The sequence below is a fragment of the Cervus elaphus genome, chromosome 5 (assembly GCF_910594005.1).
Source record: "Cervus elaphus chromosome 5, mCerEla1.1, whole genome shotgun sequence".
Taxonomy (NCBI): Eukaryota; Metazoa; Chordata; class Mammalia; order Artiodactyla; family Cervidae; genus Cervus; species Cervus elaphus.
The window spans coordinates 110,520,216-110,548,179 of record NC_057819.1 but is presented as its reverse complement, the minus strand read 5'-3'; the positions used below and the strand labels follow the sequence as shown (position 1 = coordinate 110,548,179).

Below are 27,964 nucleotides of genomic sequence, written 5' to 3'. Positions count from 1 at the left end.
GGATTCTTCCTTCTTTACTGACTAGCTGCGCGATCCTTCCTTATATTTGTCTCTCAAGTGAACGAACTTGCAGCGTTTGCAGGATTGTCCGCAGTTCGGTTTTCGCTAGGACAATCGAGTTTTCGAATCTGAGTGGGCGACCCCTTGATAACTCCGCCGGAGAACCGAAACCTACAGGGTTCAAATGGGCACTCTCTCCAGACTGAGAGAGGCTCCCACATTCCTGACTCTCCCACGCTCAGCACCTCTGACCAACCCTTCACACCTCTCGGCTCCTGGACCCACTTTTGGGCTTTCGGGGACGCTTCTTGGCTACTGATTGGCTGCGCTTAACAACAATGGGCGGGACACGGCTCCGGATTGGACGCCAGAGCCCCTGCTCCTCCCCTCGCTCTCGTCCCCCAAGCAGCGCCCCAAGAGAGAGGTGCGGGATCCAGATTCCAGCCAGGGCCTGGGCGGTGCGGAGTGCACCGCCGCGAGAGGTGCCTGCCGCTAAGAGCCAGGGCCTGCGGGGGCGGGGCGCCCTGGGAACCAGGGGTTGGCGTGCCCGCAGCCTTCTCCCGTCGTGCACCGGGGCGCCGGCCGCTCACCCGGAAGGAGAAGCCGGGACTCTTACTATATGGTGGGGCGCTGGCGGTGTCGTTGTGGGGAGTGGGCGCTGCTCTCAGGTGAGGGGGCGTGGAAGGAGTCGCGGGGAGTGGGTGCTATTCTCTGGTAAGGGCCATGGGTTTGAGCGTCAGCAGTGGTGCTTGAGGTGGGGACCTTGCTGGACATCCTAGGAAAGGAGCAGCCTCACTCCCGGGATGAAGACGGGTGCTTGGTCCGGATCCAACGAAGGAAACCTGGCTTTCCATTTATTTTTATAAAATATATAAAGCATCTTTCCTTCCCACTCCCCAAGCTTATTAGGCAGAGGAGAACAAGGACCACGTCATCCTTTGGCTCCTCGTTCGTAAGGAATACAGGAGTTTGCTACGTTGACCCAAACGCTGGGACTAGGAGTAATGGCAAGTATTCTTCGGGGACACAGGAGGCTCTTGCGCTAGATTGTGGTTGCCTTTGTTACTTAGCTGCAAGTAGAAGGAGTGGCAAGTTACAGATGAACAAAAGAATGGAGCAGAGCTGCTTGGCTGAGAACGGGCTGATGTTGGTCAGACCTGGGGGAGCTACTTTTGCTACTTGTGGGTGTTTCAGAAGGAGAGCTTTTTGAGTTGCTATACGGCACCAAGGTTGAAGAATGAGCAAGAAGGGATGGGAGTCTCAGCGGCTTGTATACTTTTATCACCGGATTTGTTTTTTTAACATGTCTCCTGAAGTTTTAGAAAGTATTGAAGTATTAGTTTAAATGGAAGTGAAAATTGTGGAGCTAAAGCCTTGACTTCCTGCCTGGAATTGTTTAGACACCGGAAAGCCTTACAGGCTACTTTATAAATAGCAAACAACTGGATTTTCCCCAGAGATACTGGTGCTGGTACAGGTGGAGAAAATAAACTTCAGACGCGATTGAAAGGGCCCAGGAAATGTAGTTAGCGCTGCATAAGTAGCTGAGAGGGCCACTGATTCTATCCTTAGTTGGGTGACACAGGGATCCATCTCCCAGATCATAGAGCTAAAATTAAGAACTTCCTCTTTTCCCTCCAAGGGCAGAAACGCTTCATTTCCTCCTGAGGAGTGGCATCTACAGGGAGGAAGCTGATGGAGAATAGTAGTTGCTAGAAATTATTACTTGAAGTCTAGGTTTTTGTGTTTGTCCAGTGTTTTTAAGGAAAGTGACATTGGAAGCTTTCTAAGTGCCCTTTAATCTTAGGATTAAGTGTATAGCATTTTTTTTAAAAGCCAGTTTATAGCTATTTGTTTCTAAGTGGTGTGAGTTCCAAAAGAAAGGAGAGACATTTGCTCTCAGAGCCTTTGGCTCACTCTTCTTGAGCCTGAGAGTGATGACCACTTAGTTACTGAATTATGGTCCTGAATTTGGCAAACTTTTCAAGGCCCTGGAGATTCATGAGCTTCACTTAGTGTGTGGATTTCCTTATCATCATCTTTCCTGCTCTTAATTTTGTGGAAAGACACTTCAGTGTATTTAACTCTGCTCCTGTGCTGGGAATATACCAAATGCCTGAAATGAGAAGAGAAAAAAAATTTTTTGTTTTAATCTGAGGAGATTAATTGTTCACAGTGAGTCTACCTGCTCTCTCTGGTTATAGCCATTAGACTGCTTACATCCAGGGTGTTATACATCAGTTGTTATGGAATTGGGATTTCCCACCTTTCAGTTCAGGGTCCCTTCAGGGTAGTGACTGCATCAGATGAAAAGTCAGAATGTCAGCAAGTATACTATTTAATATGGCGCTGCAATCACAGCATTTCCAGTTTGCTGGGCTGTGTAGCCCAGATTTGTCCTATATCATGCAGCTTCATCTCTGCATGCGGTGTCTGTGTGTGGGGAGACCTTCTGGTATTCTAGAAAAGATTGGGAAAGCTGTGTGCCCTGCTAATTTTGTGGTGTAAATGAGTTCCTCCCTTCCTGAAATGTTAGCTTTGTGTTAGCACAACATAAAGTAGAAGGAAACTCATTACATGCTCTTCTAATGGTAAGGCAGAACTAATAAGAGAATGTGTTTAAAATTAATTGTGGGACTGTAAGAATGAGTGGGTGTGTGAATGGGCATGGGGGGAGGACAGGGAGAGCTTAGAGATAGTCTCGTTTTCCCAGGAGCCAGCCTGGATCATTTGTTGGCAGTACCTATTGGCTGAAGTCAGTTTTCATTTCAAGGTAAATTGGAAAGGGAAATTAAACCTTATTGTTCCGCTCTTAAGAGAGGGGAAGGGGGTGGAGGCAGCAGCCAGAGTGGATGCCGTTGAAGTGGTTCTAGGAGTAACAAGATTAGTGCTGTATTTTAACAGAAGGTGACATCATGGGCCCCTTTGGACTTGAGTAACCCTGTACCTCAGCCTTCATGGTCCCCTTGTTGGAGTGGGCGATGTTGCTGCGCATGTAAACTGCCACATTGGGGGAAATCAGTGGCTTAGGCTTTAATGAATCTTTGCAAAGGAGCGGAAAACATCCTGAGTCGACCTGTGCACCTCTGGGGTGCTTGGGCAGAGGTACAAACCGCATGTTGAGAGGAAATGATTAGAACCATTGGCTTGGGTTCTGGAAATGGAATTAGCTAAGAGAAGGTCACAACCTGGCAATTCACTCAGGTGCCCCAGGAACTCTCCAACTCAGATCTGCCTCTGGGTCCTGTGTGTGCTTAGCAAGACAAAGGGAGGCAGAAGCCTCAGTGTTTGTGGGGTTTTGGTTTTCTCTAGATAGCCAGGAGGGGGCGATGTTAGGCTCAGTTAGAGAGTTGTGCTGTGTGAGCCCAGCAGTTCTCAGGCAGAAAGGTTTTTACAGCTCAGCCTGCCAGTTCTGGCCGCCTGAGGTGACATTGTTGACCTGAACGTGTTTTGGCTAGAGGTGGCCTGGTTCAGAGTCCCTGCCATGGTCTGAGAAGGGAGGTAAATCTCTCAGGGCTTTTAGCTTGGCCCCCTGCTCATGTGTGTGGGGGGGCTTCCCCAATAGCTCAGCAGGTAAAGAATCCTGCAACAGGAGATGCAGGAGACATGGGTTTGATCCCTGGGTTGGGAAGATGGCAACCTGCTCCAGTGTTTCTGCCTGGAAAACCCCAGGGACAGAGAAACCTAATGGGCTACAGTCCAAAGGGTTGCAGAATCTGACATGACTGAGCGACTGTGTACGGTAGCTCATGTGGGGGGATTTTTTTGCTTCCTCTTAAATTTTACACAAGAACAAAAAAAGTTGCCTGGATTTCCCCAGGGGGGTCGATTAAAAATTTTCAAGATTTTACCCTGGCAAAGAGAGGTGAGTGTAGATGCATACTAACAGAGATTGATCCTGTATCTCCTGTCTCTCATCAGATGTTTTCTTCCAATGGGCTTTTGGTGTAGGATGTTGGAGAACCAAGAGCAGGAGGTAAGCATGTGATTTCCAGGGAACATCTGGATGAAAGCTTGAGGGGCTTTGGGAGATCCAGATACTGCTTGGTGGTGGTGTTCTGACAGTAATGCCTTAGTGGTTCTGATGTTCTCAAAGTCAAGCAAGAAGAGGGAAATCAGTAGTGAAGGCATGACTGAGAAATGAGGTTCCATTTTCACTAACTTTATTCATCGGAAGGTACTAGAATGTAAGCTTCATAAGTGCAAGGATTTTTGTCTCTTGTCCTTGTTCTGCCCCCAGTGCCTTAGCATGGTACCTGCCACATAGAGGGTGGTCAATAAATATTTGCTGAATTGAATGAATAAATGAACAAACGAGTGAAAGTTGGCATAGAGTGGAATACTCTGGCCGCCTGTGTGCTGGAACCACCTTACTTTGTGGCTGAGCTGAAGCTGAAGGAGCATTTCTTACCTCTAGGAGGTGATCACTGTGCGTGTTCAGGACCCCCGCGTGCAGAATGAGGGCTCCTGGAATTCTTATGTGGATTATAAGATATTCCTTCATGTAAGTGTATCCGACTTTGATATTGGGATCCATATACCTTTCAGGGCTGAGGGCCGGTCCTGAGGCAGAACCTGTTTATGGAGGTATTGACAGAAGAAAAGGAAGGAGGAGAGGAAAGAGAGCCTGGGGTCTGCCTGAGTTGTTTTCAGGCTGCTGGGTGGCACTGTGCTCTGCTTGGATCCCCTTGATTGGGACTGTGGCCTGGTGACTTGAGTCCTTGGTGAGAGGGATGATGGGGAGTTCGTGTGAACTTGGGCTTTTCCACCAAACCCTTTCACTTGCTTTCTCCTGTAGACCAACAGCAAGGCCTTTACCGCCAAGACGTCCTGTGTGCGCCGCCGCTACAGGGAGTTTGTGTGGCTGAGAAAGCAGCTCCAGAGAAATGCAGGTTTAGTGTGAGTTCTCTTATTTCCTTCCTGGGTCCGAGACTGGCTTCTTAGGTTCTTCCTTGGCAACTGGAGTTTACAATGAAAACAACTTGGCAGCATGCCAGGTACTAAGGTCATTGAGAAATGTGTTCTTACATCATGTTTTCAAGTCAGTGAAAAAAAGTAATGACAGAGTTCTCATTTCTAATATTTTGACCTAACAAAGCCAAACAAATCTAAAGAACGATTTTCTTTTTTTATATGTGTAGGGCTAAACAGAGGTACTGCTGGCTGTGTAAATGTGCTTCACTGGTTATCAGGAACTTTTTAGCACCTGAACTAATTTGACACATGGTGTTCCTGTCAGTTTGATATGTAAAAACTGTGATTTTTTTCCCCCGTCTTCTTTTTTGTGTAGAGACCTTTATCCAGAGTTACGACAGAGAGCCATAGGACAGGCACTATTGTTCACTCCTCACCTACAGACTGCAGATAAGCCCTAAAACTGGAGGCAGTTTATGACAGTGATTCCAACACAGTATGGTTGCTGGGTGCTGTGGTGACTTTGTTGATGACCAAGCCAGTTGGTTAACATGTGGGATTGATGAGGCTATTGTCATGAGTCAGGCCCTCATAAGCCAATTGGAACTTCCTCTGAACAGATCCTGCATCCTCTAGTCTGGCCTGTTTTTTTTTTTTTTTTTGGCCTGTTGTTTTTAAAGCATGTGCCATGCTTCACAGGAGAGGCTAGGGAGGCTCGAAGAGTTTGTGGATGAGTTGTTGCAACTTGATTACTTTTAGAAAATTCCAAACATGTGATCTTCCGGGACTGGAGATGGTGGCCTTAATTTCCACACCCACACCCAGCATCCTCCATGTCTCCATGTCCACATTTCTTCCTTTTGAAATAGTAGTTGATCGTGGGAGTGGGTTTTGTAAACAATGTAGTCTAGCAGCATGGAGTTTGTAAGTCCTAGACTTGGTTCAAATACCAGCTCTGCTGCTTACTTACCAGCCGGGTGACATAGGGAAATTTACTTCCCTGATTCTATTTCCTTACCATTAAAATGGGTACGCTGACATCTTTCTCACAGGGTTTCGAGGAGGATAAATGAAGTAAGGTCTGTAAACATTTAGCACAGTGCCTGACACCAGGCGTGTCATCAGTGTTAACCCTCTGCCCCTGCCCTCTTATCAAATGCTATTTGTGTTGATTTGTGTCTCTTTTTAGGGGATTTCCTTGATCAGGGACTGGAGTGACTGGGATATTACTTATCTTAGGTATGTGTTACATTGTGTGATCCCACAGGCCTGTACCTGAACTTCCTGGGAAGTCAACCTTCTTTGGCAACTCAGATGAGTTCATTGAGAAGCGACGACAAGGTCTGCAGCACTTTCTTGAAAAGTGAGTGGACTTGGCGGGCTGGCAGTTGCCTTCTGGAGGGGATGGCAGGGGTGTGTGTGCTGTGCAGAATGGCCCCCAGGAGCACACAGGCATGTTTGTGTCAGATGCTTTTCTTGCACCCTTGTGCCTTCAGCACTCACTCAAGCCAGAAGGCCTTCAGAGGATGGGGCTGGGGATGGCTGCTATGAGGCATGATGCTTTGTGTTGTTCTACCTGTGTTTGCCCCAGGGTCCTGCAGAGTGTGGTCCTCCTGTCAGACAGCCAGTTACATCTCTTCCTGCAAAGCCAGCTCTCAGTGCCTGAAATAGAAGCCTGTGTACAGGGCCGAAGCCCCATGTCTGTTTCTGATGCCATTCTTCGCTATGCTATGTCGAACTGTGGCTGGGCCCAGGAAGAGAGACGGGGCTCCTCTCACCTGGCTAAAGGAGACCAGCCTAAGAGGTAAATGAATGTTCTTTTCTGAGACATCAGTGGCTAGGATTACTGTAACCTGGGCCAGTGAGGTGTCCATCGGTAGAGAAAGTAAGGTCACGGCATTGGTGGCCTTTCAGGAGGGCCCCTGTCATCCCATGCATGAGGGCCTTGGGTCTGTGCTGACTCATCCCTGGGAGATGGCTCTCCTGTTGCAACCTGGGGAGAAAGAAGAAAAGGCTGTCTTGTTTGTTTTGTGCTTTATCCTCTCCCCCAACCTCCGTTTTCCTTAGATACCAACTTTATTGAGATATATTCGTATACATAAAACTCACCCTTTCATGTACAATTCAGTAGTTTTTGTTTATTCATGAGGTCGTGCAGCCATCCGTCACCACAGTCAGTTTTAGAACATTTTCATCACCCCTAAAGAAACCTTGTACCTATTAGCAGTGACTCCCCACACTCCCCAACCCCAAACTCCAGCTCTTGGTAACCAGTGTCTACTTCCTGTGTGTGTGTGTGGATTTGCCCATTCTGGACATTTCACACAGGTGGAGTCATACATGTGGTCTTTGTGACAGACCTCTGCCACTGGCACCGTTTCCTGGTGCGTCCGTGTTGCAGGGCACATCAACACTTAATTTCCTTTCTGTGGCCAAATACTACTTCCTTGTATGAATAGGCCTCCCTTGTTGTCCGTTCACTTGTGTTTGTCTGTTGATTTTTGTTCACCTGTTCATGCCCTCCTTTTCCCTTTCCCACTTTTTTCCAGTTGTTGCTTTCTCCCAAGACCCGGCAGGAGGAGCTCTCCCTCACCGCCTCCCGGGGAAGAAAAGGATCAGTTTGAGGTGTGGGCTCCTGTGGTTGACTCTGAGGCTCCTCCCTTGGAGAGCCCCACTCTCCCACCCACCTCCTCTCCATCATGCTGTGGTTTTGCAAGACCTGATGAGGGGATCTCTGCTTCTCAGCCTGTGAGGAGAGTCCTGGGAGGGGACCATGCTGTGCCTTTGGACCCCGGTCAGTTGGAAACAGTTTTGGAAAAGTGAGCTCTGCTTGGAGCTCTGGGTTCTGCTCTGAGGTGGATGAAGGCGATGCGGGCAGCGAGACTTGCTCAGCTGGGGTTAGGCACAGGCTGGTGGGGGAGGCTGGGCAGCTTCCTGTTTTACCACGGCCTCTGCTCAAGATGGTTCTGTGGAGATTGGTCATAACTCTTCAGGCTTCTTCCATAGGGATAAGACACTGTGCAGATGTTTGTAAGTTAAGCACAAGACCCAGGAGTTGTTGGTTCTGAGCCAAACCCCATATTTACTCTCCTGGAAGCTGAATTTCTTTAGATGTTTGTTAATGGGCCCAGGAGCTCAGGTGACTGGTTTGGGGACCGTAGGTGGCAGATTTTAAGCTACCTTATCAGAGATTGCTCCAACAGAAATGCTTGTGTTTCTGTTGTGTCATTGTATTCCAACTGGCTATGTTTTTGCCGAAGCCCCTGGAGCACTGGTTTCTGGCAGGCTGGCCTCTTGCTACCTCCTTGCATGGACAGTGGGGGGTGTGGGGGTGTGAATATTTTTTCTCCCACCTCCTTTCTTTTCCTCCACTCATAATCACTGAATGGGATGGTGCTGTGACTCCTGTCATTGGGGTTTCCTGCACATCCCGGGACCTCGGCCTGGCTGTATGGGGCCTGAGACCTGTGAAATAGCTCGTGGCTGTCCACAGAAAAGAAAGGTTTGGTCACAGCCAAAGGACAGGGAACGGTTCAGGGGGCTTTGTTTTGGGAAAGATACCCTGGACTGTCCCTGCCTCTCTGGTTATAAAGCCGAGATGGACTGTCTTCTCTGCAGGGTTAGCTGAGCTCCTTTCTTGTTTGAATCCTTTTCTTCTCCCTTAGTAACAGCTCCCTTTCCCCAGGGCTTCAGCCACCTCGTGTCCCTCTGCTGTGTTGCAGGAGGCCGTCTGTTCAGTCCAGTGGGGTGCGGGGGCTTTGTTTCTGCCTGGAGAGAGGGCTCTGGGGATGGAGATGAGAAGCAACACGCCTTCCTTCAGACAATGAGGCATCCTGCCCTCCTGCTGCCGTAATTCTCTCCTCTGAGAGCTGGAGCTGGAGGAGAGGAGTGCCGCTGGCGTTCTGCTTATCTGCCCGGGCGTCTGTGTGGTTCTTCTCCGTCTCGCCCGCCCCTCCCTCCCCCGGCCCCCGCACCCTGTCCGTGGGCTCTTCTGCTACTCGCCTATGCTGTGGGACTGTCATGGCATTTAGTTCAGAGTTGCGGGGCTTTGGCCTGAAATAAAATTCAAGTATTTAAGACTCTTGTTGCAATTGGTGTCTAACAAGCTGTAGCAGTGGAGGAGGGATTGAGGGCTGGCAGTAGTTACTTTCATAAATCATGAATTTATCAGCGTGGAAATAATGGTTCAGAACTGTGCGCGGAGGCGCTCCTGCATTGTGTGTGCAGCTCAAGTTCACCACTGGAGAAAGGATTGTCTTCCAAAGAGGCAGGATCCAGCTCTTCTCACAGTGATGGGCATGAACCTTGTTAGGTGTAATTTACCTGATGCTGCTTCCATCCTTGCAGCCTGTCTGAGGTGCCAGGTGCTGAAAGAGAAATAAAGTTTGTCAACAGGCAGATGCCGAGCCCTGGCTGGGACTCATCTCTCTTCTCTGCCTGCCTCCCCTGGGTCTCTCTTTTATATGATGCAGCAGAGCAAGGCGAGGAGAGAAAACCTACAGAGGCAAATCCAAAATGTCAAAAGAAGTTCATTTAAAAGGGGAAAAAAACTCTATACACAGCCCTCACAAAAACCCGACAGATGCTAAGCTAATGGCATCCGCTCTGCCGATTGGTGGGGATGGCTCATGAATATTAATGAGTCCAATGCTCCAAATGGTGCAGCTGTGAACCCAGCTGTGCTTGAAGCTCTCTCATCTCGAAACTTCCAGACAGGAGCCGGAGGTGGTCTGTGTCAATTCCCTACTCAGCCAAAAAACAGCAAGCTGGGTCGCCTTCTTCTGTTCACTCCTTTTCTTCGTGGAGTTGGTGCTCAGCAGCTAGTTCTGCCAGCAGGGTTGGCTGCTGGGACAGCAGGAGCCGGTCAGAGACACGGATGCGACTTTTCTGACTCCTGGCTTTTTTAATGGTCCATTATCAGCAATGCATACAGCAGGGCCTCAGTTAATCTAAGGCCAGGCGCCGTCCCGGAACTGCCTTGTGCAGAGTTGAGTGTAGGCCATGGAAGGAGATGTCCTAATGGAGGGAGAGTTTTTCTAGTAACTCGGGCCTAGAGTTACCAGAAGAACAGCAGAGATGGATTTTCCTCTCCGGCTCAGCAGTGCCGTCTGCCTCTCCCCCATCTCGCTCTGTCCCGGTGTGTACATGGATGCTGCCATGGCTGATAGCCTCTGTAGGGAAGATGGGAGGCTACTGGGCCAGTGGCCTGCTGAGCTGTTTTGTAGAATGGAAATTTTTTTTGTTAGAATTTGGGTTTGAGGTAGGTTCTGTGTCTGACTTACAGTCACCGTACTAATTTTTTTTTTTTGCCTATGCCGCTCAGCATGTGGGATCTTAGTTCCCTGAGCAGGGATTGAACCCTTGCCCCCTAGAGTAAAAACACAGAATCCTAATCATTGGACCATCAGGGAAGCCCCTTGTCATCTTTCTTCTGACAGTTACTTATGTGGCCCAAGTCTAGTCATCTCCTGTAACACAGGATAAGTGATCCCAAAGTCGTAGATTCCCTTTTGTTTGGTGGGAGGAAGTGTGTGTGTGTGTGTGTGTGTGTGTGTGTGTGTAGGAGGAGGTGGGTTTTCTTGTGTGAAAATGAGTTTCACACACATTGTTTATTTGACCACGGTGCCCAGTGAGGAGAGGGCAGGGCAAGTATCACCCTCATTTTCTAGCTGAGGAAACTGAGCTGATCATGGGTTTTATTTTATTTATTTATTTATTTTTTTTGATCATGGTTTTTAAAAAGCATGTTTCGGGTAGAACGTATTCATTTAAGAGATACTTCCCAACTTCTGTAAAACAAGATTTTTTTTTTCCCAAAAAAAAATCTTGAAAAAAAAAGCTGGGGACTTCCTTGGTGGTCCAGTGACTGAGACTCCATGCTCCCAATGCAAGGGGCCCAGGTTCGATCCCTGGTCAGGGAACTAGAATCCACATACCGCAACTAAGAGTTTGCATGCTGCAACTAAAGATCTCACATGCAGCAATGAAGATGGAAGATCCTGTGTGCGGCAACTAAGATGTGGTATGGCCAAAAAAAGGGATAACTAAGTCCCCCACTATTCAAGGAAAAAAAATACATTTCCCCGCATAACTTTTCAGAGTTGTTCTCAGAAATCCTCCACAGTCCGAGGTTTGCTCACCACTAAGGCCTTAGAGCTACACCGCCGAGTCCCAGGTGCCTCGTACCCGCTCCCATAGCTTTGCTTAGGAGGCGATTGTGACTTTAGTGGTCTGACTGGACAGTAAGTTTAGCTCCATGTTTGTGAATTTGTTTACATTAAGGGTTCAATCCCTGGTCAGGAGTGGGGAGGGCAGTGGGCTGGGAGGATGTGAGGTTGGAGGGAGGAATGGAAACAGCCCAGCTCCTGGCCTGCCTCACAGGGACCACAGGGACATCCCACTGGGGGCTGGAGTGGCTTCTGCAGATTTACGTGTGAGTAGCCAACTGAGGTACAGCTGAAACCAAGCTGAAGGCCACTGCAGTGCAAGCTCGGGATGCCTGGACACTGGCCCTCAGCCACCCCCCCAGGCGGCCTTCTGCCAGCAGGGACCCGGCTCTGTAGGGGGACTGTCATCTGGCTCAAGGTAACCTTTCTTTGAGCTGTGGATGAGTGTCCCTCTTCCTGCTCTGTTTACAGCCGTACCTTCTTTCCTGAGGGTTTTTCCAATCTGCTGTGGAAATCCCCTGCCCCCACCACATGCTTTCATCTTCATCCTGCCCCAGCTCTTCTCTCTTAAGGAACCGTTGTCAACTGCTACAGTGACCAGGTGTGCATTGGGCTTACCAGCAGGGCAGCAGAAGTAACCTATTGAGGACAACCACTTCCACCTCAGTCATGGCTGGATTTGGAGCTGGAAGGCTGGAACCTCAAACCTCAAGATAAATAAACTTGGACCATTTATGTTCGAAAGGATAAAAACGTGCCACGTTTTTAGGAGACCTTGCACCTGACCCAGTGAACAGAGTCAGTTTACTTCCTTTCTGTTCCGGGGAGACCTGGTCTACTTTCACCAGAAGAGGAGGAAAACAAGGGTACTGACACAGCAGTGAGGGAGGTGTGAATCTTTTTTTCTTTAATTGTGTTTATTCATTTATTTACTATTTGGCTGCTCCAGGTCTTAGTTGCAGATTGTGGGATCTAGTTCCCTCACCAGGAATTGGACCTGGGCCCCCTGCATTGCAAACAAGGAGTCTCAGCCACTAGACCAGCAGGGAAGTCCCGGGAGGTGTGAATCTTAAGTAGAGAGATGGTGAAGCGACTGTGAGAATGAAAGGACCACCCGAAAGTCTTCAAGGGCTTCTCCCCTTGAAGGGCAGGAACACGAGATGCTTCTGTGATCTGTGGATTAACATTTCTTACCTGCGGCTGTCAAGTCCTTCCTTCCTGTTTTCAGCCTGCTCGACTTTTTCTTTCAAACAGCCTTTTGAAGGGGCCGGCTAGTTAGAGCCTTTGTGTGTGTGTGTTTCAAGTGTTTTAGCCTTTTAGGTGCTCTAGCCCTGTGTGTGTCCCTTCCCCTGGTGGCCTGGTTGGCGTGGGAAGCCAGGCCCACCAGCAGCCTGACCTGAATCCCTCTAGCAGAAGGCCAAGGATAGTGAGAGCTTGTGGCGGTTCGTTGGAGGCAATGTAACCTGCCTGCTAAAAGCTACGAGACTTAGATACATTCTACCAATTAGGGCACATCTGTTAGCAACGCTCAAAGGCAGGCATTGTCTCTTTAAGAGCCATCCCACTCCTCTCCTTGAGTGATGAGGGCTGGGAACACAAGGGAGTCAGATGCTGATTAAACAGTCCTACTGCCGAGCTCTGTTAGAAAATTACTGTAATTATGATCTAGTCCCAGCAGAGGGATGAGTTCCAATCCTGCTAATAACCCTTCCAGGTGCCTCAGATTCGGGGCCCATGGGAGGCGGTGTGGACAGGGCTCTGGCTGGCCCTTCGGTCTGCCCTCTGCAGTCAGAGACAAAGGTCCTGGACCCTTCATCTTCTTTTGGCCTCCTGAGAACGTGATGGGTTTTGGTTGTGTTTTTTCGTTTTGTTTTTTATTCTTGACAGAGCTCCTGGGAGTCATTCTGTAAGAGAGGACTTTCCCCAAACTAACACGAAGGACCAGGAAAATCACAGCCTTGAGATGACTGCCCTGACCCCCAGCTCTGCCCAGGACGAGCAGTCGGCACCACACCAGCCCCAGACCAAGCGCAGGGATCCAGCATGGGCCCTTGCACCGCAGCGATTTCTGTGCTGGTCCTGGGAACCCGGGATTCTTGCTCTGAAATAGTACACAGGGTTAACATTCAGCCCCGTTTGAGACTTTCAGGGCACCCCTTCTAGGTTTCTGCTACAGAAACAGGAAAAAGGATAGTTACTACAGGACTCACTGTGGTGCAGCTTTCTGAATCAGAAAGCACCAATTTATTCATTTGAAAACATTACTCTTTTGGTGCGGCTCCGCGGCAGTGCAGGTGAGCAGATCTCCATGTTCCTGTTGAACATGGGGGCTGGCTTGCTGGTTCTTAAACCCTGAAGAGTTCATGACAGTTATACTCTGTCTTTCCAACTTCCTAAGCCTCTCCCTGTCACTAATGTAGTGGCTAAAGTGCAGACTTCTAGAAGACAAGGCAGTTTCTCTTGGACCTAAGCAAATCCATATGGCCTGAGACAGTGGTTCTCCACCAGGGGTCGTTTTGTTCCCAGGGCACATCTGACAATGTCTCGAGACACTTCTATCAGAAGTGGGGGGAGCTGCTGGGGGGATCAGTACTGGCGTCTAGTGGGTAGAGGCCAGATGCTGCTGAACATTTGACAGCCCCCCAAACATAAAATTATCTGGTCCCAATGTCAGGAGTGCCACGTTGAGAAGCCCTGTATTGAATGAAGCAATAAGCTCTCAGTCCCCTCCCCTTCCCACACCTCCACTGCACTGCTTTGGAGATGTTGAAGAAATGATCCCAAATCTCCTGATGCCAGGTGCTTTCTTGGAGGTGGAACATATTAATGATAGGCTGAGCAGGGTGCCCACCATGGGAGGCATCCAGGAAATGTAGGTGGTGTGCATGTGCCATCTTGCTGATTCAGGGCAGAGCAATGCCCGTGCCTGACTGTGGTTCAAAGGGAGGTGTTTGTAGCCTGTTTTCTGTTCCATGATCGCATGTGGGGGATAAAAGGTGCCCAGCTGCTCACCATCAGGCTAAAAGGATATGCAGTGGAACCAGATGCCTTCTTTGAGGACCTGCACTAGAAACCTCTTGGAACTCACTCTCATCATGGGAGGCAAGGAAGTGGCATACTATTGCCTGGTGCCACAAAATGCTTCCCTCAGTGGCACTCTGCCAGCTGGTGGGGTGGCAGGCGGTGATGGGCCCCCTGAGGGAGTGAACACACACAGCTGCCGACGGCTGGCCACTGCCATGAGCAGCTTGATGCCAGAGACACCAGGCCTCTCAGAACAGCCTGGGCATCAGGAAATGAGTGCCTAGTTGGCAGCGTTTGCCTAGGGGCCAGGCCTGCAGGGGAGAAGGGATGTTGCCAAACACTGTACCAGGAGAACCAGTTCATCTCTCTATCTGCTGCCCACTCCCCTGGTGACTAGATAACCTATTTTGGCATATTTTTAGGGTGACCACTCATCCCTGTTTATACCTACGATTCTGGCATCCTTATTAGTAATGCCTCCTTTCATTTTCAAAAAAATGTCACTATTTAAAAAATAAATTATATAGTCTATTAATTGTACTTTAGTTTCCTCAAATACTGTAGTTTTTTAGGGGTAGGGGTGTTATATTTAGAAAGGATTTTGGTACAAAATGGGCTGCATCTTTTTTTTTTTTTTAATTTTATTTTTTTATTAGTTGGAGGCTAATTACTTCACAACATTTCAGTGGGTTTTGTCATACATTGATATGAATCAGCCATAGATTTACACGTATTCCCCATCCCGATCCCCCCTCCCAGGGCTGCATCTTAAAACATATCATTAATTGAATCCCAAGAGTCGCAAGAGGGTAGTCAGTTCATATTAACTTAAAAAAAAAAAATCCAAAAACAAAACCATGTTTTCTGAGCAGTTAGTTTTTGATAGGAAAACAGGGAGAATTAATTCAAATCCCTTGAAGAAGAAAAATCTCTTTAGTTTTAAGTTTCAAACTTCCTACCCAATCTCCGTAAATTCTAATGGGAAATGAAATAGCTGGGCAGAAGAGAGGGGAAGCAAGGGACTAGGGTAATCCACAAATGAGAAAATTAGTTTGAGTCACTGGGCTGTGTAACAGGGATAATCCTCTATGTAGACGGCTGCTTTTTCTAAAGTCAGCTCTACAGAGTCTGCTGGTGCTCTGGGAATTAGCAAGTCAGTGCCACTCAAGATTTATCCTCCCCGAGTCGCTTCTTGTGGGGAGACCGCAGGGAGAGCTTCCTTTCGGCCAGAGATTAAAGCGCCTCTGTCCCTGGTATCCAGGAGTTTTGTTCTCAAGATGAGAAGGAGAAAAAGAAAGAACATATGAACATACATTAGTTTATTTTCTTTCTTTCTTGTCTTCCTTTTCTTCAACTCCCTCATTCTCAGACTGCTTTATAAAAGCAGGACTGTCCCACTCCCTCCCCCAACACAGAGGCTTTGTGACACCAGCACATTATTATAATGTGACTGGTGTGGAATGTGGATTTTGGGAATGTGTCACCGGGGTGTCTTGCCACAGCAACAGAACTGGAGTGATTGAATAAGCAGTGCAGCAGACCGCGATTTTCAAAAGTCCCTTATGTCATTTCCTCTTTAACAGCAGATTTTGTGTGATTTTTGTTCGTCTTTCACATTTTCAGTTTTGCCATTTGAAAAGAATAACTAATTACATTTAAGGTGGTGCAACTGAGCAAGTGAAAGTGCTTTAAAAAAAGTTAAGGATAACACTTGAAATCTAGGCTACTCCTTACATATGTGTTTATTCCTTACATCAAGTCAAAGTGGCTCACAGTCCATGGAATTCTTCAGGCCAGAATACTGAAGTGGGTAGCTGTTCCCTTCTCTATGGGATCTTCCCAACTCAGGGATCGAACCCAGGTCGCCCGCATTGCAGGCGATTCTTCACCAGCTGAGCCATCAGGGAAGCCAAAGAATACTGGAGTGGGTAACCTATCCCTTCTCCAGGGGATCTTCCCCACCCAGGAATCAAACCAGGGTCTCCTGCATTGCAGGCGGATTCTTTACCAGCTGAGCTATCAAGGTATCTGTTCCTAACAGGAGGGATGACATTGATTTGGTCCCACTTTAAATGGAATCAAAATGTCTGGGTTTAGGGAATGAGACTCAATAGGAGTTCTCCTGTCTTTTCCATTTTTATTCACCAGAGGGAAAAGATATAGTTGGTTTTGAATTAAATACAGATTTCTAAGAGACAGACCATCGTGTCGGAAAATTTAATATTGAGGTAATTGTAAAACAATGTCTATGCTGTTTTGCTATATGGATGACAGAGGAAACACACTGGAAAAATGTATTTTTAATGAAATGTAGCTGAAAGATTGCTTTCAGATCATTTAGTATTCTCAGATATCAAGTTGGATGATGCAGGCTGAACTGTACCAATCTCAGGTCAGATTATCCGGTGGATGTTGGTAAATTCTGTGTTAATTATTATTTATCTATAAAGATATTTATATAGATATTTATCTGGATATACAGATATTTATCTGTAAAGGATATCTGTATGTTTGCTTCTTAAATACAGGATTTTAGCTTTCTTATTTTCTCTTCTTAACATAAAATCAAGGAAGGAAAAAGGTGTCCCACCTTGTACCTCTCCCCTCTTGAGTTTCACGTGCTAGGGCAGTTAGTGGCCGTTCAGAAGCCATCCTACATATAATGTGGTTAGTTAAGTGTTCTAATGCCCCAGTTATCCAGTTAGTCACAGGCAGTAAGGTGGGGATTTGGTTAGTGGAGTCAAACAGAGAAGCAGTAATCTGATTAACCAGTTGCTTTCTGAGACTGTTGGCTAAATGGTGGCTGTGGAATTGAGCAGATCTGCTAAATGAGGTTTAGCTTCAGGCAGACTGTAGGAATCCACTGCTTTCTCCATGACAGAGAATGCCCTTTGTTTGAAGATGGTCTTGAACTTGCTGCTTTTCTAGCATGTAACAAGGTCAGAAACAGCCAGCTGGCTATGGACCAGATTCCCAATTAGTCCATTTGTTTCTATCTTTTAGGACCAGTCTACTTTCTTTTTCCTCTTTTACAGCTAGGATGTGAGTGTGGGGCAGTAGATGGAGGTGCCAAAAGACCCTTGTAGTTTGGCAGATGATTTCCTCAGGTCTGCAGGTACAGAAAGGACTATTGCAGCAAGGGGGCTTTGTTTTTTTTTGGGGGGGGGGCCTTTGTTTTAAAGGTCATGCCACTGAGAGTCCAGCTATGCAGAGTGAAGCACTGACCCTGCTCCTCTTTCATACCTCTTCTGACGCTGCCCCGGGTACCTCCTGTTCCTCTTCTGGTTTCTCCTTTTCTGTCTTTCATCATGGAACAGTGCTGGTACAATGGTATTCTCTTCGTTTAGCCACCCAGCCTTGCAGACTTGGGACTCTGAGGATTCTCTACAGAGGAAGCAATTGGGCACAGAGGGGTTTCTGTTTGCTCCTTCTGTTAACCACTTTAGAACAATGCCCATTGTCTTTACCTGTAGGTTGGGATTGGTGCAAATGTTCCTAAAACGGAAGGCAATTGGTTCCCTTTGATTCATCTGCGCATCTGCTGCCACCTAGCGGTTGCTTCTCCTTTGGCACCCTGTGTAAAGTTGAGGGGATGTCATGGACAGTTCTCTAGTGCCTTTTATCTCTGTCTCTATTTTTTCCTCTCCCAGACCTAAATTGTCCTCTTTTCTTATATCTTTATCCATCACACATACACAAAGCTTCCTTTTGTTTTACTCCTGGGTCAGAAAAATCTGGAAATGAATAGCTGGCATAGGACCTTTTCAGAAACCTGGAATCCACTAACAACATCCCTGTTTGTTCCCCGTTTCTCTCTTTGGTGACATGAAGTGGTACCTTATTGCAGGGCTATGAGATGGGGGTGAGGAAGGACACTGCCAATCCAGGACAGCTCTGAATAGGAGCAGCTTTGAAGGTGAAATTTCCTTAGCTGCTCAGTTGCCCATCTCTCAATATTTCTTGTGTAGAGGGTCAGGCATTAATAATAACTAAACTTTATTGAGCAGTTACTATGTGCCAGATGGTGTTCCAGGTATGTTACACTTATTAACTCCTTTAATCTCTTAATGACCCGGTGAGATGGAGTATACCCCTTCTAAGGTGAGGAATTTGTTTCCAGGCTGACTGATCCCAGAGTTTCTTTTTTTTTTTTTTGGCCACCCCACATGGCTTGAGGGATCCTAGTTCCCAAGATCGGGAAGCCAGGGATTGAACCTGGGCCGGCAGTGAAAGTGCCAAGTCCTGTCCACTGGACTGCTAGGGCATTCCATCAAAGTTATGTTCTTTTCTTCTAAACAAAAATTTTAAAAATTATTATTTACTTATTGGTTGTCCTGGGCCTTCTTTGCTGTGCCCTGGCTTTAGCAGTTGCAGCCCGAAAGCTCTAGAGCGCAGGCACAGTAGTTGTGGCATATAGGCTGAGTTGCTCTGAGGCAAGTGGAATCTTCTGGGACCAGGGATCGAACCGGTGTCCCCAGCACTGCAGAGTGGATGCCCATCCACTAGACCACCAGGGAAACCCTCAAAGTTATGTTCTTAACCATTGTGTTTTGCTGCCTCTTCAAGGCACAGACAGCCCGAGTGCTAGGCCCAGGAAACAGGGAAAGGAAACAGCGCTGTGTAGACACAAGCCTTCCCCACAGCACTTCCTCAGCCTGCAGGACACAGCGGGGCTGGTAACTGAGGCCCCAAAAGGAACTCTCCAATGTGCTGACTCCAAGGACTTGCTTCTGGCCCTGTCTCATTTCAGACAGAGTGAGCACAAAAGATAAAAATAACCAAGTAGGTGGGCTTTCGTTTTCTCTCGGGCTGTCCCTTCCCATGTTGTTTGGAGACGATAAGAATGCCCAGAGCCAGCATTTTGATACCAGTTTACAAAAAGAAACACAACTCCATCACAGGGCAAAGAACCAAATCAGAAGTTTATTTGTGCTTTTGAAACCAGCCAAAGCAACCAGCAATTTCTTCCTCCAAAGGATTCCTTCTCTCTCACCTTCTCTGAGACAAGCCTGCGGAAAAGGCAGAGGTGGGTGTGTGGACATGTTTAGCATGCGGTCAGCTGTGCGGTGGTAGGTTTAGTAACAGGTCGGCTGAAGAGGCCTCTGCTCACTTGTCTTACGGTGGGTTACATGTACTGTGCAGGGGTGTCAGGGACTTGGGTCTTTTCTCTAAAGAGAAGAGTTGGTGGTGGTGGTGGGCTGGCAGGGGTAGGGAGTGGGCTCTTCGTTTCTTCATAAAGGCAGGGTAGAGAGAAGGATGTGTGTCCTAAAGGGGGAAACACACATAAATCTGCTTTTATGATTCGAAATGTAGAAGATATAAAAGGGTGTAGAGTAAAAAGTGTCTCCCTCCTACCCTGTCTCACAGTCATGTAGTTTCTCTGTTGTTGGAGGCAAACAGTGTTATCATCATCTTTCTCCTTCCAGTGATATCTCATATAATCTCATACATATAGAAGCAATGAGACTCCCTTTTTTACACAGATGGAGCAAATTAGACCTACACTTTACTACTACTTTTTTTTTTTTTTTTTACTTACCTACATATCTCAGAATGTATTCCATAGGTGTGGAGTGCTTTCTTTTTTTTCCCTTACTGTTGCATAGTATTCAATTCTGTGAATTACTACAGTTCCTTCGGGAGGTCTCTACTGAACCTTTAAGTCATTTCCAGTGGTTTGCTATTACAGGTAACCTTGTGTGTATATTATTTTGCCTGTGTGCAAGTGTACCTGTAGGATAAACCCCTAGAGGTGGAATTGTTGGGTCAAAGAGAATGAGGAGAAACAAGTCTGTCATTAAATAAATGACAGAGTGAAGTAGGGAGAATTTATTTAGATTTGAAGAGAAATTCCAACTCTTCTGCATTCAGGGCCTAGAAATGGAGTCCTCACTGGGAAAGTCATCAAGTCAGACTTCGAGTGAGAGCCCTGAGCTGGTGCCTCATGATTGTACAAGGGCATTAGAGAGTAAGACCTCTCCTTATGTAATGTCCTAAACGAACAGTTAGGACAGTTAGGCCCACTAGAGTGGGCCCTGGTCTGAGAGATCCCAAGGCCCGTCTGTGTCACTGTCACATGTGTCATCCCTCACCCCCATCAATAGAGGCAGCTCCTGTTTCAGATTAGAAGATGGAGCTAGTGACATCATGCTAGCCTTGGTGTCCTCCACCACCATCCTAATTCTAATCATGTTGTTATCCCACCCAAAGCAGACAGACACTCTGCTGCTTAATGTGGTATAATGTGGTTCTTGCTCATAAAATGCAACCCACAGTCTTTTTGTTTAGTTGCTAAGTCATGTCTGCCTCTTTGCAACCCCATGTTCTATAGCTCCTCTGTCCACGCGATTTCCCAGGCAAGAGTACTGGAGTGGGTTGCGATTTCCTTCTCCACGGGATCCTTCCGACTGAGGGATTGAACCTGTGTCTCCTGCATTGGCAGGTGGATTCTCTACTGCAGAGCCATCAGGGAAGCCCGTATTCTTTATTACCTAAAAGTTAATTTGATTATGTTCCACAGGAATCCTTATACTGGATTCCTAATCTTTGTCAATCATATTGCAATACATGGGCATTTGGGGGAAATGTTGCCCTGGATTTGAGAGCTGTGGATAAAGAAACCCAGATCCATCCTTGTGGCAAACATTCCTAATTGCTCTCCAATATTTATTCTCTCCTTTAAATTTATTAATGCCTCCCTACCACTCCACTTTTAAGCTGGATACAGGTTCTACCTAGAAGAAACTTTCTTTGTAGCTTGGTATGTCTGTATATCTGAGTTCTGACCAATGGGATATAAGCAGAAGTGGTGTGTGCAACATCTGTGAAGTGTCCTTAGGAGAGATGTGCATGTCTTCTTTCTTTCTATCTTTCCTGTTGAGTAGGATACTGACATGATAGTTGTGAACTGGAGCATCCATCTTGGGCCATGAGGTAACCATGGCAATGTTGACCACATGCAGTGTGGCAAAAAGAGAAGGTACCTGGGACCTGAACACCTTGGATTACTTACCTCCAGATTCTTATGGAAGAGAAAAATAAATTTCTGTGTTAATTAAATCACTGTTATTTTGAGTTTTCTGTCACACGTAATTGACTCTAATCCTGACTGACATAGTCCCCCAGTTTAGGAAAAACAATTACAGACTTAGCTTCTTTCAATGGTAAATTACCGTCATCACTTTTGGAAATGAAGAAAAGTTACTTCATCAGCAACTCTCATCCTTCACAGAGAAATGAAGGCATGGCCAACAAATCTATTGGCATGGTTCTGATACCTGGGCTTCATCTTTCTTCCACTTCAAAGGCAGTGGTGAGATACTCCTTTGGAACAATCCCAATTAGGCTGTTCAGTTCTCCGACCCACCAGCCATACATACTATATTCCTGAAAAATGAAAAGAGGACGGTTTCGGTTGGAATGTAGTTATGCTTCTGTTAATCTTATGTAATCTGTTAATGATCACATGGAGAGTCTGTTGAGTAGTTTCTTTGTTGACACTATCAGTACAACTCATTAACACTCTTGATGGGATTACTAAAAGTTATCTAGGGCTTGCCTGGTGGCTCAGTGGTAAAGAATCTGCCTGCCAAAGCAGGAGACACAGGTTTGATCCCTGATCTGGGAAGATCCCACATGCTTCGGAGCAGGTAAGCCCGAGTGCCACAGTTTTTGGGCCTGTGCTCTGGAGCCTGGGAGCCCCAACTACTGAGTCCACATGCCACAATTACTGAAGCCCATGTACCCTAGAGCCTGTCTCACTGCACATGCAACTCAGAGTAGCCCCTGCTCCCCGCAACTAGAGAAAAACCTTCACAGCAGCAAAGACCCAGCACAGCCAAAACTAAAGTAAATCAATAAAAATTATTTAAAAAGGTATCTAGAAGAAGCAAACTCTACTTTCCTTTCGCCATCTTTCTATCTACATTGTACATTTAGCACATTTGGTGCCATGGCTGAACCTAAAGAGCATGTCTTTTACCAAGCAGAGTGGAACGGCTTCTTTGGGGAAAGCCAGGCACACCCAAAAATGCCAGAGCACTGAAGTATGCAGGGAATCGGGTCATAGTTCAAATCAATAATATTTCCCAAGCTTCTTCCATGTGCAAAGTGCTGTTTGAGTTCCCATGAGATGGATGAGAGTCAGAACACTGCCTGCTCCCTGGGAGTTCACAGCATAGAGTAATGGGCTTTGGAGTCAGACAGACTGGGATCTCGTCCCTACTTGGTCATTTAGTAGCCATGTGACCGGAGGGTCTCCTGACTTTAACTTCCTCTTCTGTAAGAGTTGGGATAACATCACCCCTCCCCTCTGTGGTGGGAGACATAAGTGATGCCGCTGAAGTGAAAGTAATTCAGTGTCTGATATATAGTAGATGCTCTAAACATTAGATGCCTCCCCTGGAATAGGTGGGAGGTTGTCAACCACATCAATAATAACAGGCAGGACATGATAGCAGGGAAGAGGGCAAACAAGAAGGGGATTGAGAAGGTTTAAAAGAAGGGCAGTGCAGGGTTGAGAACAGAGCCCCTGGAGTACAGAAGAGCTTCTCAAAAGCACAGCGGATGAGGGGCATTCCAGAACTACTCCGGTAAGCACTAGGACATGCTTTCCTTCTTTTGAAGTAAGATATTTAGGAATACATGGGAAGTACAGGTATTCCACTTCAACTGGATCTATCTTTTGCACAGCTGACTGCTGAGATCTAGGGTAAAAAGAAAGAAAAACGAGTTTTTGACACAATAAAATTCTGGGTCAACTGATTATCTTTTTCTTTTAGTGGATCTCCCCTCTTCCAACTCTGCTTCTCCCCTCTCAGCAGCTGACCTCTTTTCTACCTTCAAAGAGAAAAGAGAAGCTATCAGATCCGTGAAACTTCAGCCACCAAAACAGGAACTTACCTGTATTGACAATCACTCTTCTTTTCAATTAAAGTGGAGGAAGCGTCCCACCCCTGGTTATGCACTTGTAACTCTCTGCTTTGTTTCTTAGAGACCAGGTTCTGAGAAGTCTGATGTCTGCCTCTAATGTAAATGGCCCCTTCCATCAGCACTGAAGTGTAATCAGATTTCTTTTGTCTTTGAAAACAATTATTAAATAGTTCCTACCACAGTCTGACTTCCCTGGTGGCTCAGTGGTAAAGTATCCGCCTGCCAATGCAAGAGATGTGAGTTTGGGTCGGGAAGATGCCTTGGAGAAGGAAATGGCAATCTACTCGAATATTCTTGCCTGGGAAATGCCATGGACAGAGGAGCTTGGTGGGCTGTAGTCCACCGGGTTGTAAAAGAGTTGGATACAACTTAGCGACTAAAACACCACCACATGTCTACTTCCTAGTTAGAGTAGCCTATCAATGTAAACTGCCAATTCACAGTCAAATTTATTGGAAGAATTTATTTCATTTACTGCCCCAACTTCTTGCTTTCTATTCACCCTTTGAGCCACTGTAATGTAAATGCTTCTGCCTTCATCGCTCCACTTAACACTTCCTATAGCCTCCTTATTGCTCAAATTCTGTGGGTATTTTTCAATCCTTAACTTGATCTCTAGCAGTCCTGGCACTATGGATGTTTCTTGAGGTATTTTCTTCTCTTAATTTCTATAATTGTACTCTCCTGGTTTCCCTCCTCTCTCTCTGATTGCTTCTTTTCATTCTCATCTTCCTTTATGCTTCTTTTCATTCTCATCTTCCTTTATCCCTCCTTTTCATGTGATTTTCCAGGGTTTTGTCCTGGCCTTCTTCCAATTTGATGTGCTTTCCTTGAGCAGTCTTACACACCTCCTGTGTAAATGACACAACAATAGCTCCAGCCCAGATCTAAGGGTTGGATCCCAAAACCCAAGTGCATATTCCTCAAGCTTCTCAAACTCACTCTGTCCTAAATTTAACCATCATGTTGCCTCTTTCTCTGTTTCCATTTCCAAAGTATCTTTACCACCTGTGTTCTCTGTCTCAGTGAGTGGTACTGCTATGCACTCAATTACTCAAGCCAGAAACCCAAGAGTCATTTCCAATTTCACCCTCTACCAATCAGTCCTCAAGTTCTGTCAATTCTCTTTCCAAAATATTACTGGACTCCATCCACTTCTCTCTATTCCCATTGGCAACGGCTTAGAGTCATGTCTCTGTCCCCTCTCCTGAAGACTACAGAAGCAATGTCCAAATTGGTTTCTGTATCTCCATTCTTTTTTTTTTTTTGTATCTTCATTCTTATTCTCCAATCTACTCTTCATTCTGTAACCAGAATCTTTCTAAAAGGCACATTGATAATATCACTGCTTTGCCTAAAACCTTTGGGTTCCTACTGCCTATTGTCAACTTCTTAAAAAGATGGACAAGACCTTGCATGAACTAGTCCCACTCATTGTCATTTATCCCCTAAATCTAGTGAACTCTTAGTAAAACAGAATTTGTCTCTGCTTCTCCCTTGGGCCTCAGGCTCTCACGGTGGAGTCTTTCCTTTGCCTGTTTAGCCTCCACTTCCCCCCTCCCTTCCAGGGGGCTCACTCCTAAGCAGCCTTCAGATTCCAACTCCTAACTCTCTCTGGCCTCTCCAGAAACCCCTTGCTACCACTCTGACTGAGTGGGGGCCCAGCACTGTGCTCTGCTTCTCTGGAAAAGGATTCAGCATGCTGCCCTGGATCTGCTGGCCTTTGTCTCAGTGCCAGTCACCAGGTGGAAAGTTCTGCGGGAGCACAGACCTTGATGGTTTGTTTGCTCTTGTATTCCCATACTCAGCATGGTGCCTGGCACAGAATGGGGCCTCCAAAAACCGGTTAAATGAGGTTATGAAGGGACTTCCCTGGTGGTTAAGATTTCCTTGCTCCCAAAGCAGAGGGCACAGGTTTGATCCCTGATTGGAGAACTAAGATCCTACCTGCCTCCCAGCCCCCCCCCCCCGCCCCCAAAAAATGAGATTATGAAGAAATGAAGGCGGGGTGGGGGGTGGTGGAGCAGTGGGAATTTACACTCTCAGTTGAGCAGATTTAGTTACAACCAACTCCAAGATACTCCCTGGTGACTGTGGCAGGAAGAGAGCAACTGCCTTTAGAGACAGTTTCCCAAATGGCTCCCTAAATACCATGAAGATGTTTTAAGAAGTGAGACTACTGAGCTGATCCTAAAAGGAACAGAGAATTAGCATGTAAAAATCAGTCCTAAATAAATGAATGTGTCTGCCTCCCTCCATCACTGTCCCCAGTGCTTCTCATTGCCCCTCCCCCAGGAGGCAGGCCAGCTTCCCCCTACAGCCCGCATTGCTGTGTGGGAAATTACCCAGAATTCCTCAGCCTATGCCTGTCAGGACGTTCTATTTTTATGATGATTATTTTTTGGCCACACCATAAGGCTTGTAGGATCTTAGTCACCAACCAGGGATTGAACCCAGGACACAGCAGTGAAAGTTGGAGTACTAACCACTGGACTACCAGGGGACTCCTGTGTTAGGACATTTTTAAGCTCCTCTTGATACAAGTTATGTTGCTATTTCCCAGCACTGAAGTTACAGCAGTTTCTGCCTTAAGTTTTCTTACAGTGTTGCCTCACATTAGCATGTTGCTGCAATGGCCATGTTGACCAGGGTCCTGCTGTGTGGAGGCGAACGCATGCGCTGTCCTAGAAATTCTAGCTTTAGCTTTTCTGCTATCTCACTGGAGATAGTGGCACCATGTTGTCTGACAGTCATTTGACCAGTCAGCTTGCTTACACAGGTGTGAGGTGTGGTCTTCTACCTGCCGGGTGCTGCCACCTTCATCACCCAGGGGCTCAGGGCGGGCATTCTCTCCCCAGGGACCATTAAAGACTTCTGGGTCTGACTCACGCTTGGTAGCATCCTCCTTTAGCTGTAATGCCCGGAGTAGAGCCTGAGCCTGGGAAGGTGCTGCCTGCCAACTCGAACAGGGCTCAAACAGGAGGCAGATGAGGCCCAGCAGGACGCCTGCAAAGGCTGGGCTCCCCGTCAGCGCGCCCTTGCTCCAGGGGAGCACTGACCCTGCCGACCACAGATGTAGTAGTCTCACCACAGCGGTGAGAACTGGGGTGAGTGGAATCAACTCTCTGCCCTTCAAAACAAAAAAGCAGGCAGAAGTGTAAGGAAGATGGCACAGTCTCGGAGACCACATGCATCTTGCTGTGGGAGCCTAGGAGTTTAATCAAAGCACCTACAGGTCTTGGGATCTGACTGTCTTTTCCAGATTTCATCCCTTGGCTGGATACCCAAAAAAGGCTGCAGGGCTGAGATGTTTAAAGCATGAATGGAAAATTTCTAGCCTTCTCTTCCCCTATCACCGCCCCCGACTCCCATGCATTGCTCCAGCCCAGTCTGAACACCACGAGGTATTTTAAAATAATTTCTACTTTGATGAATTGCTGGGGAGTCCACAATTGCTCATAATCAAAGGGAGAAAAATGCAAATGAGATCCGGCCGAGAACTATCACCACCAAACGTTTATTTCACTGCACAGTGCCAAAAAGAATTAAAACAACATTAAACTCACAGCAATCATGTTTAAGCCCTCGTTTCCGAGTGCCAAATTGCACCGCTCCGGATCATACAGATGTTCGTTAATTATGCTAATTTTTATTAAACTATTAAAATGGAGAGAGTACTGGCTCAGTCAGGCAGACCCCAGCTCTGAATGAACTCTGCTCTTGTCTAGAGGTGCTAATTTACTGCATTTTTATTAAGTTGCTGATTCTTGGATTTTAGTTTTGGGATGGCAGAGATAACTGAATTCTTGGGATCAACATTTTCAATAAAGTTTGACTTCTTTTTGCCCAGATGTTTGGAAGGATTGACTGGAAAAATGCCTGAGTTGGTCCCGGGAGACCTGAAATCTTCAATGCAGAAATATCTCTACCTTCAATCAAGGGTGGGGGAGGGGGTGGGATGCATACCTACCAGTGACAATGTTAGGGAATCAGAATTATATAGGCTCCCCGCTCCGTAACTCTCTATACACTGTGTGTGGTAGAGCTAAGACATTAATTATACAAAATGGTTAATTGAAGATGCTTTGGATAAGAATATGAAAAGCTATTTAAAAAACAAACCTTTTACATCAGTGCTTGCTTCTTGCCACAAAATCTTTTAAGGAGCCACTCAATGTGGTTTGTTCTCATCATAAATATTTCTAGGCATGATTAAACATCTGTTTGCCTCAACATCAACCCTGCCCCATCTCCTTGAGCCTCTCAAATGAAGGAGTCTTAAAAACAAAGTCAGTTATTTGGACTCTGTTAATCTGGTTGGAGAGGCTCTTGGCCTGGATGAGCAAATTATTGGGGGAACCTGAAATAGGCACAGCCTTCACCATCAGCAACAATCAAAAGTGTTTATGGAGGCTTGCACACCACAATAAAAGGATTTATGCTGCTAATCTCCATCAACAAGGAAAAAAAAGCCCTACCAAACCTGCCATGAAAAGAACAGCAAATTCTATAAACAAAAAGCAGTATGGCCACCAACCACGGGCACACTGCACAGCTTGACTCTGCCTCCAGTGGTTTCCTATTGCTGTTTATGGTTTCAAGACGAACACGGCCTCCTCAGTGCTCCTCCTGTCGCAGGGCCCTGAGTCCCTGTGTGGTGCTGCAAATACCCTGTCAGTAGGTGTCAGGGGATGTCAGGGGGAAAACCAGCAGGCGCCTATCATAAGCCTTAAAAGAGATTAAATACCCCTACTCCATGATTGCTACATTTTAATTTCTCTCCTCCCTGCTGGTTCCTATTTGTATACGCTCTTCCATGGCTTCCCTGGAGTAGCACAGATATGACCTGGAATGACCATCCTGTCTTGGGATGAGAATTCAATTTCTAGGCTCAGTGAATCCTAGGCTGTTCCAGCAAAAGGAAATCA

General features: G+C 46.7%; 2 protein-coding genes and 1 long non-coding RNA gene across 9 annotated transcripts in view; 1 reads left to right on the top strand and 2 right to left on the bottom strand.

Moving 5' to 3' along the window:
• Positions 1-400: 400 nt before the first annotated feature.
• Positions 401-8,996, top strand: SNX11 (sorting nexin 11). 6 transcript variants are annotated; one of them, XM_043904311.1, is made up of 9 exons: positions 402-668; positions 902-1,007; positions 2,714-2,773; positions 3,922-3,976; positions 4,418-4,504; positions 4,799-4,899; positions 6,182-6,277; positions 6,506-6,718; positions 7,464-8,996. In XM_043904311.1, exons 4-9 carry the CDS (start codon positions 3,935-3,937, stop codon positions 7,735-7,737), a joined length of 813 nt encoding a protein of 270 aa, XP_043760246.1. In that variant the 5' UTR covers positions 402-668; positions 902-1,007; positions 2,714-2,773; positions 3,922-3,934; the 3' UTR covers positions 7,738-8,996. The 6 variants fall into 6 exon arrangements, with proteins under 6 accessions (XP_043760249.1, XP_043760248.1, XP_043760246.1 ...); XM_043904310.1 differs by lacking the exon at positions 2,714-2,773 and having other exon boundaries at positions 910-1,007; XM_043904309.1 differs by lacking the exon at positions 2,714-2,773.
• A 6,256-nt stretch (positions 8,997-15,252) lies between these two features.
• On the bottom strand, positions 15,253-18,681 carry LOC122694919. The gene is made up of 4 exons (XR_006341278.1): positions 18,428-18,681; positions 17,573-17,679; positions 17,349-17,489; positions 15,253-15,376 (listed from the first exon to the last, which is right to left on the bottom strand). It is a non-coding gene; the product is annotated as an uncharacterized LOC122694919 (long non-coding RNA).
• Positions 18,682-19,000: 319 nt separating this feature from the next.
• The window catches only part of SKAP1 (src kinase associated phosphoprotein 1), a 292,018-nt gene continuing 283,054 nt past the window's right edge, over positions 19,001-27,964 (bottom strand). The window contains exons 12-13 of one of the 2 annotated variants that reach the window (XM_043904307.1): positions 21,383-21,491; positions 19,001-19,114 (exon numbers count right to left, since the gene is read on the bottom strand). In XM_043904307.1, the coding sequence (XP_043760242.1) occupies positions 21,390-21,491 (102 nt within the window). In that variant the 3' untranslated portion in view covers positions 19,001-19,114; positions 21,383-21,389. Of the gene's footprint in view, positions 19,371-21,382; positions 21,492-27,964 lie in introns of both variants that reach the window. The other variant, XM_043904306.1, reaches the window with a different exon arrangement.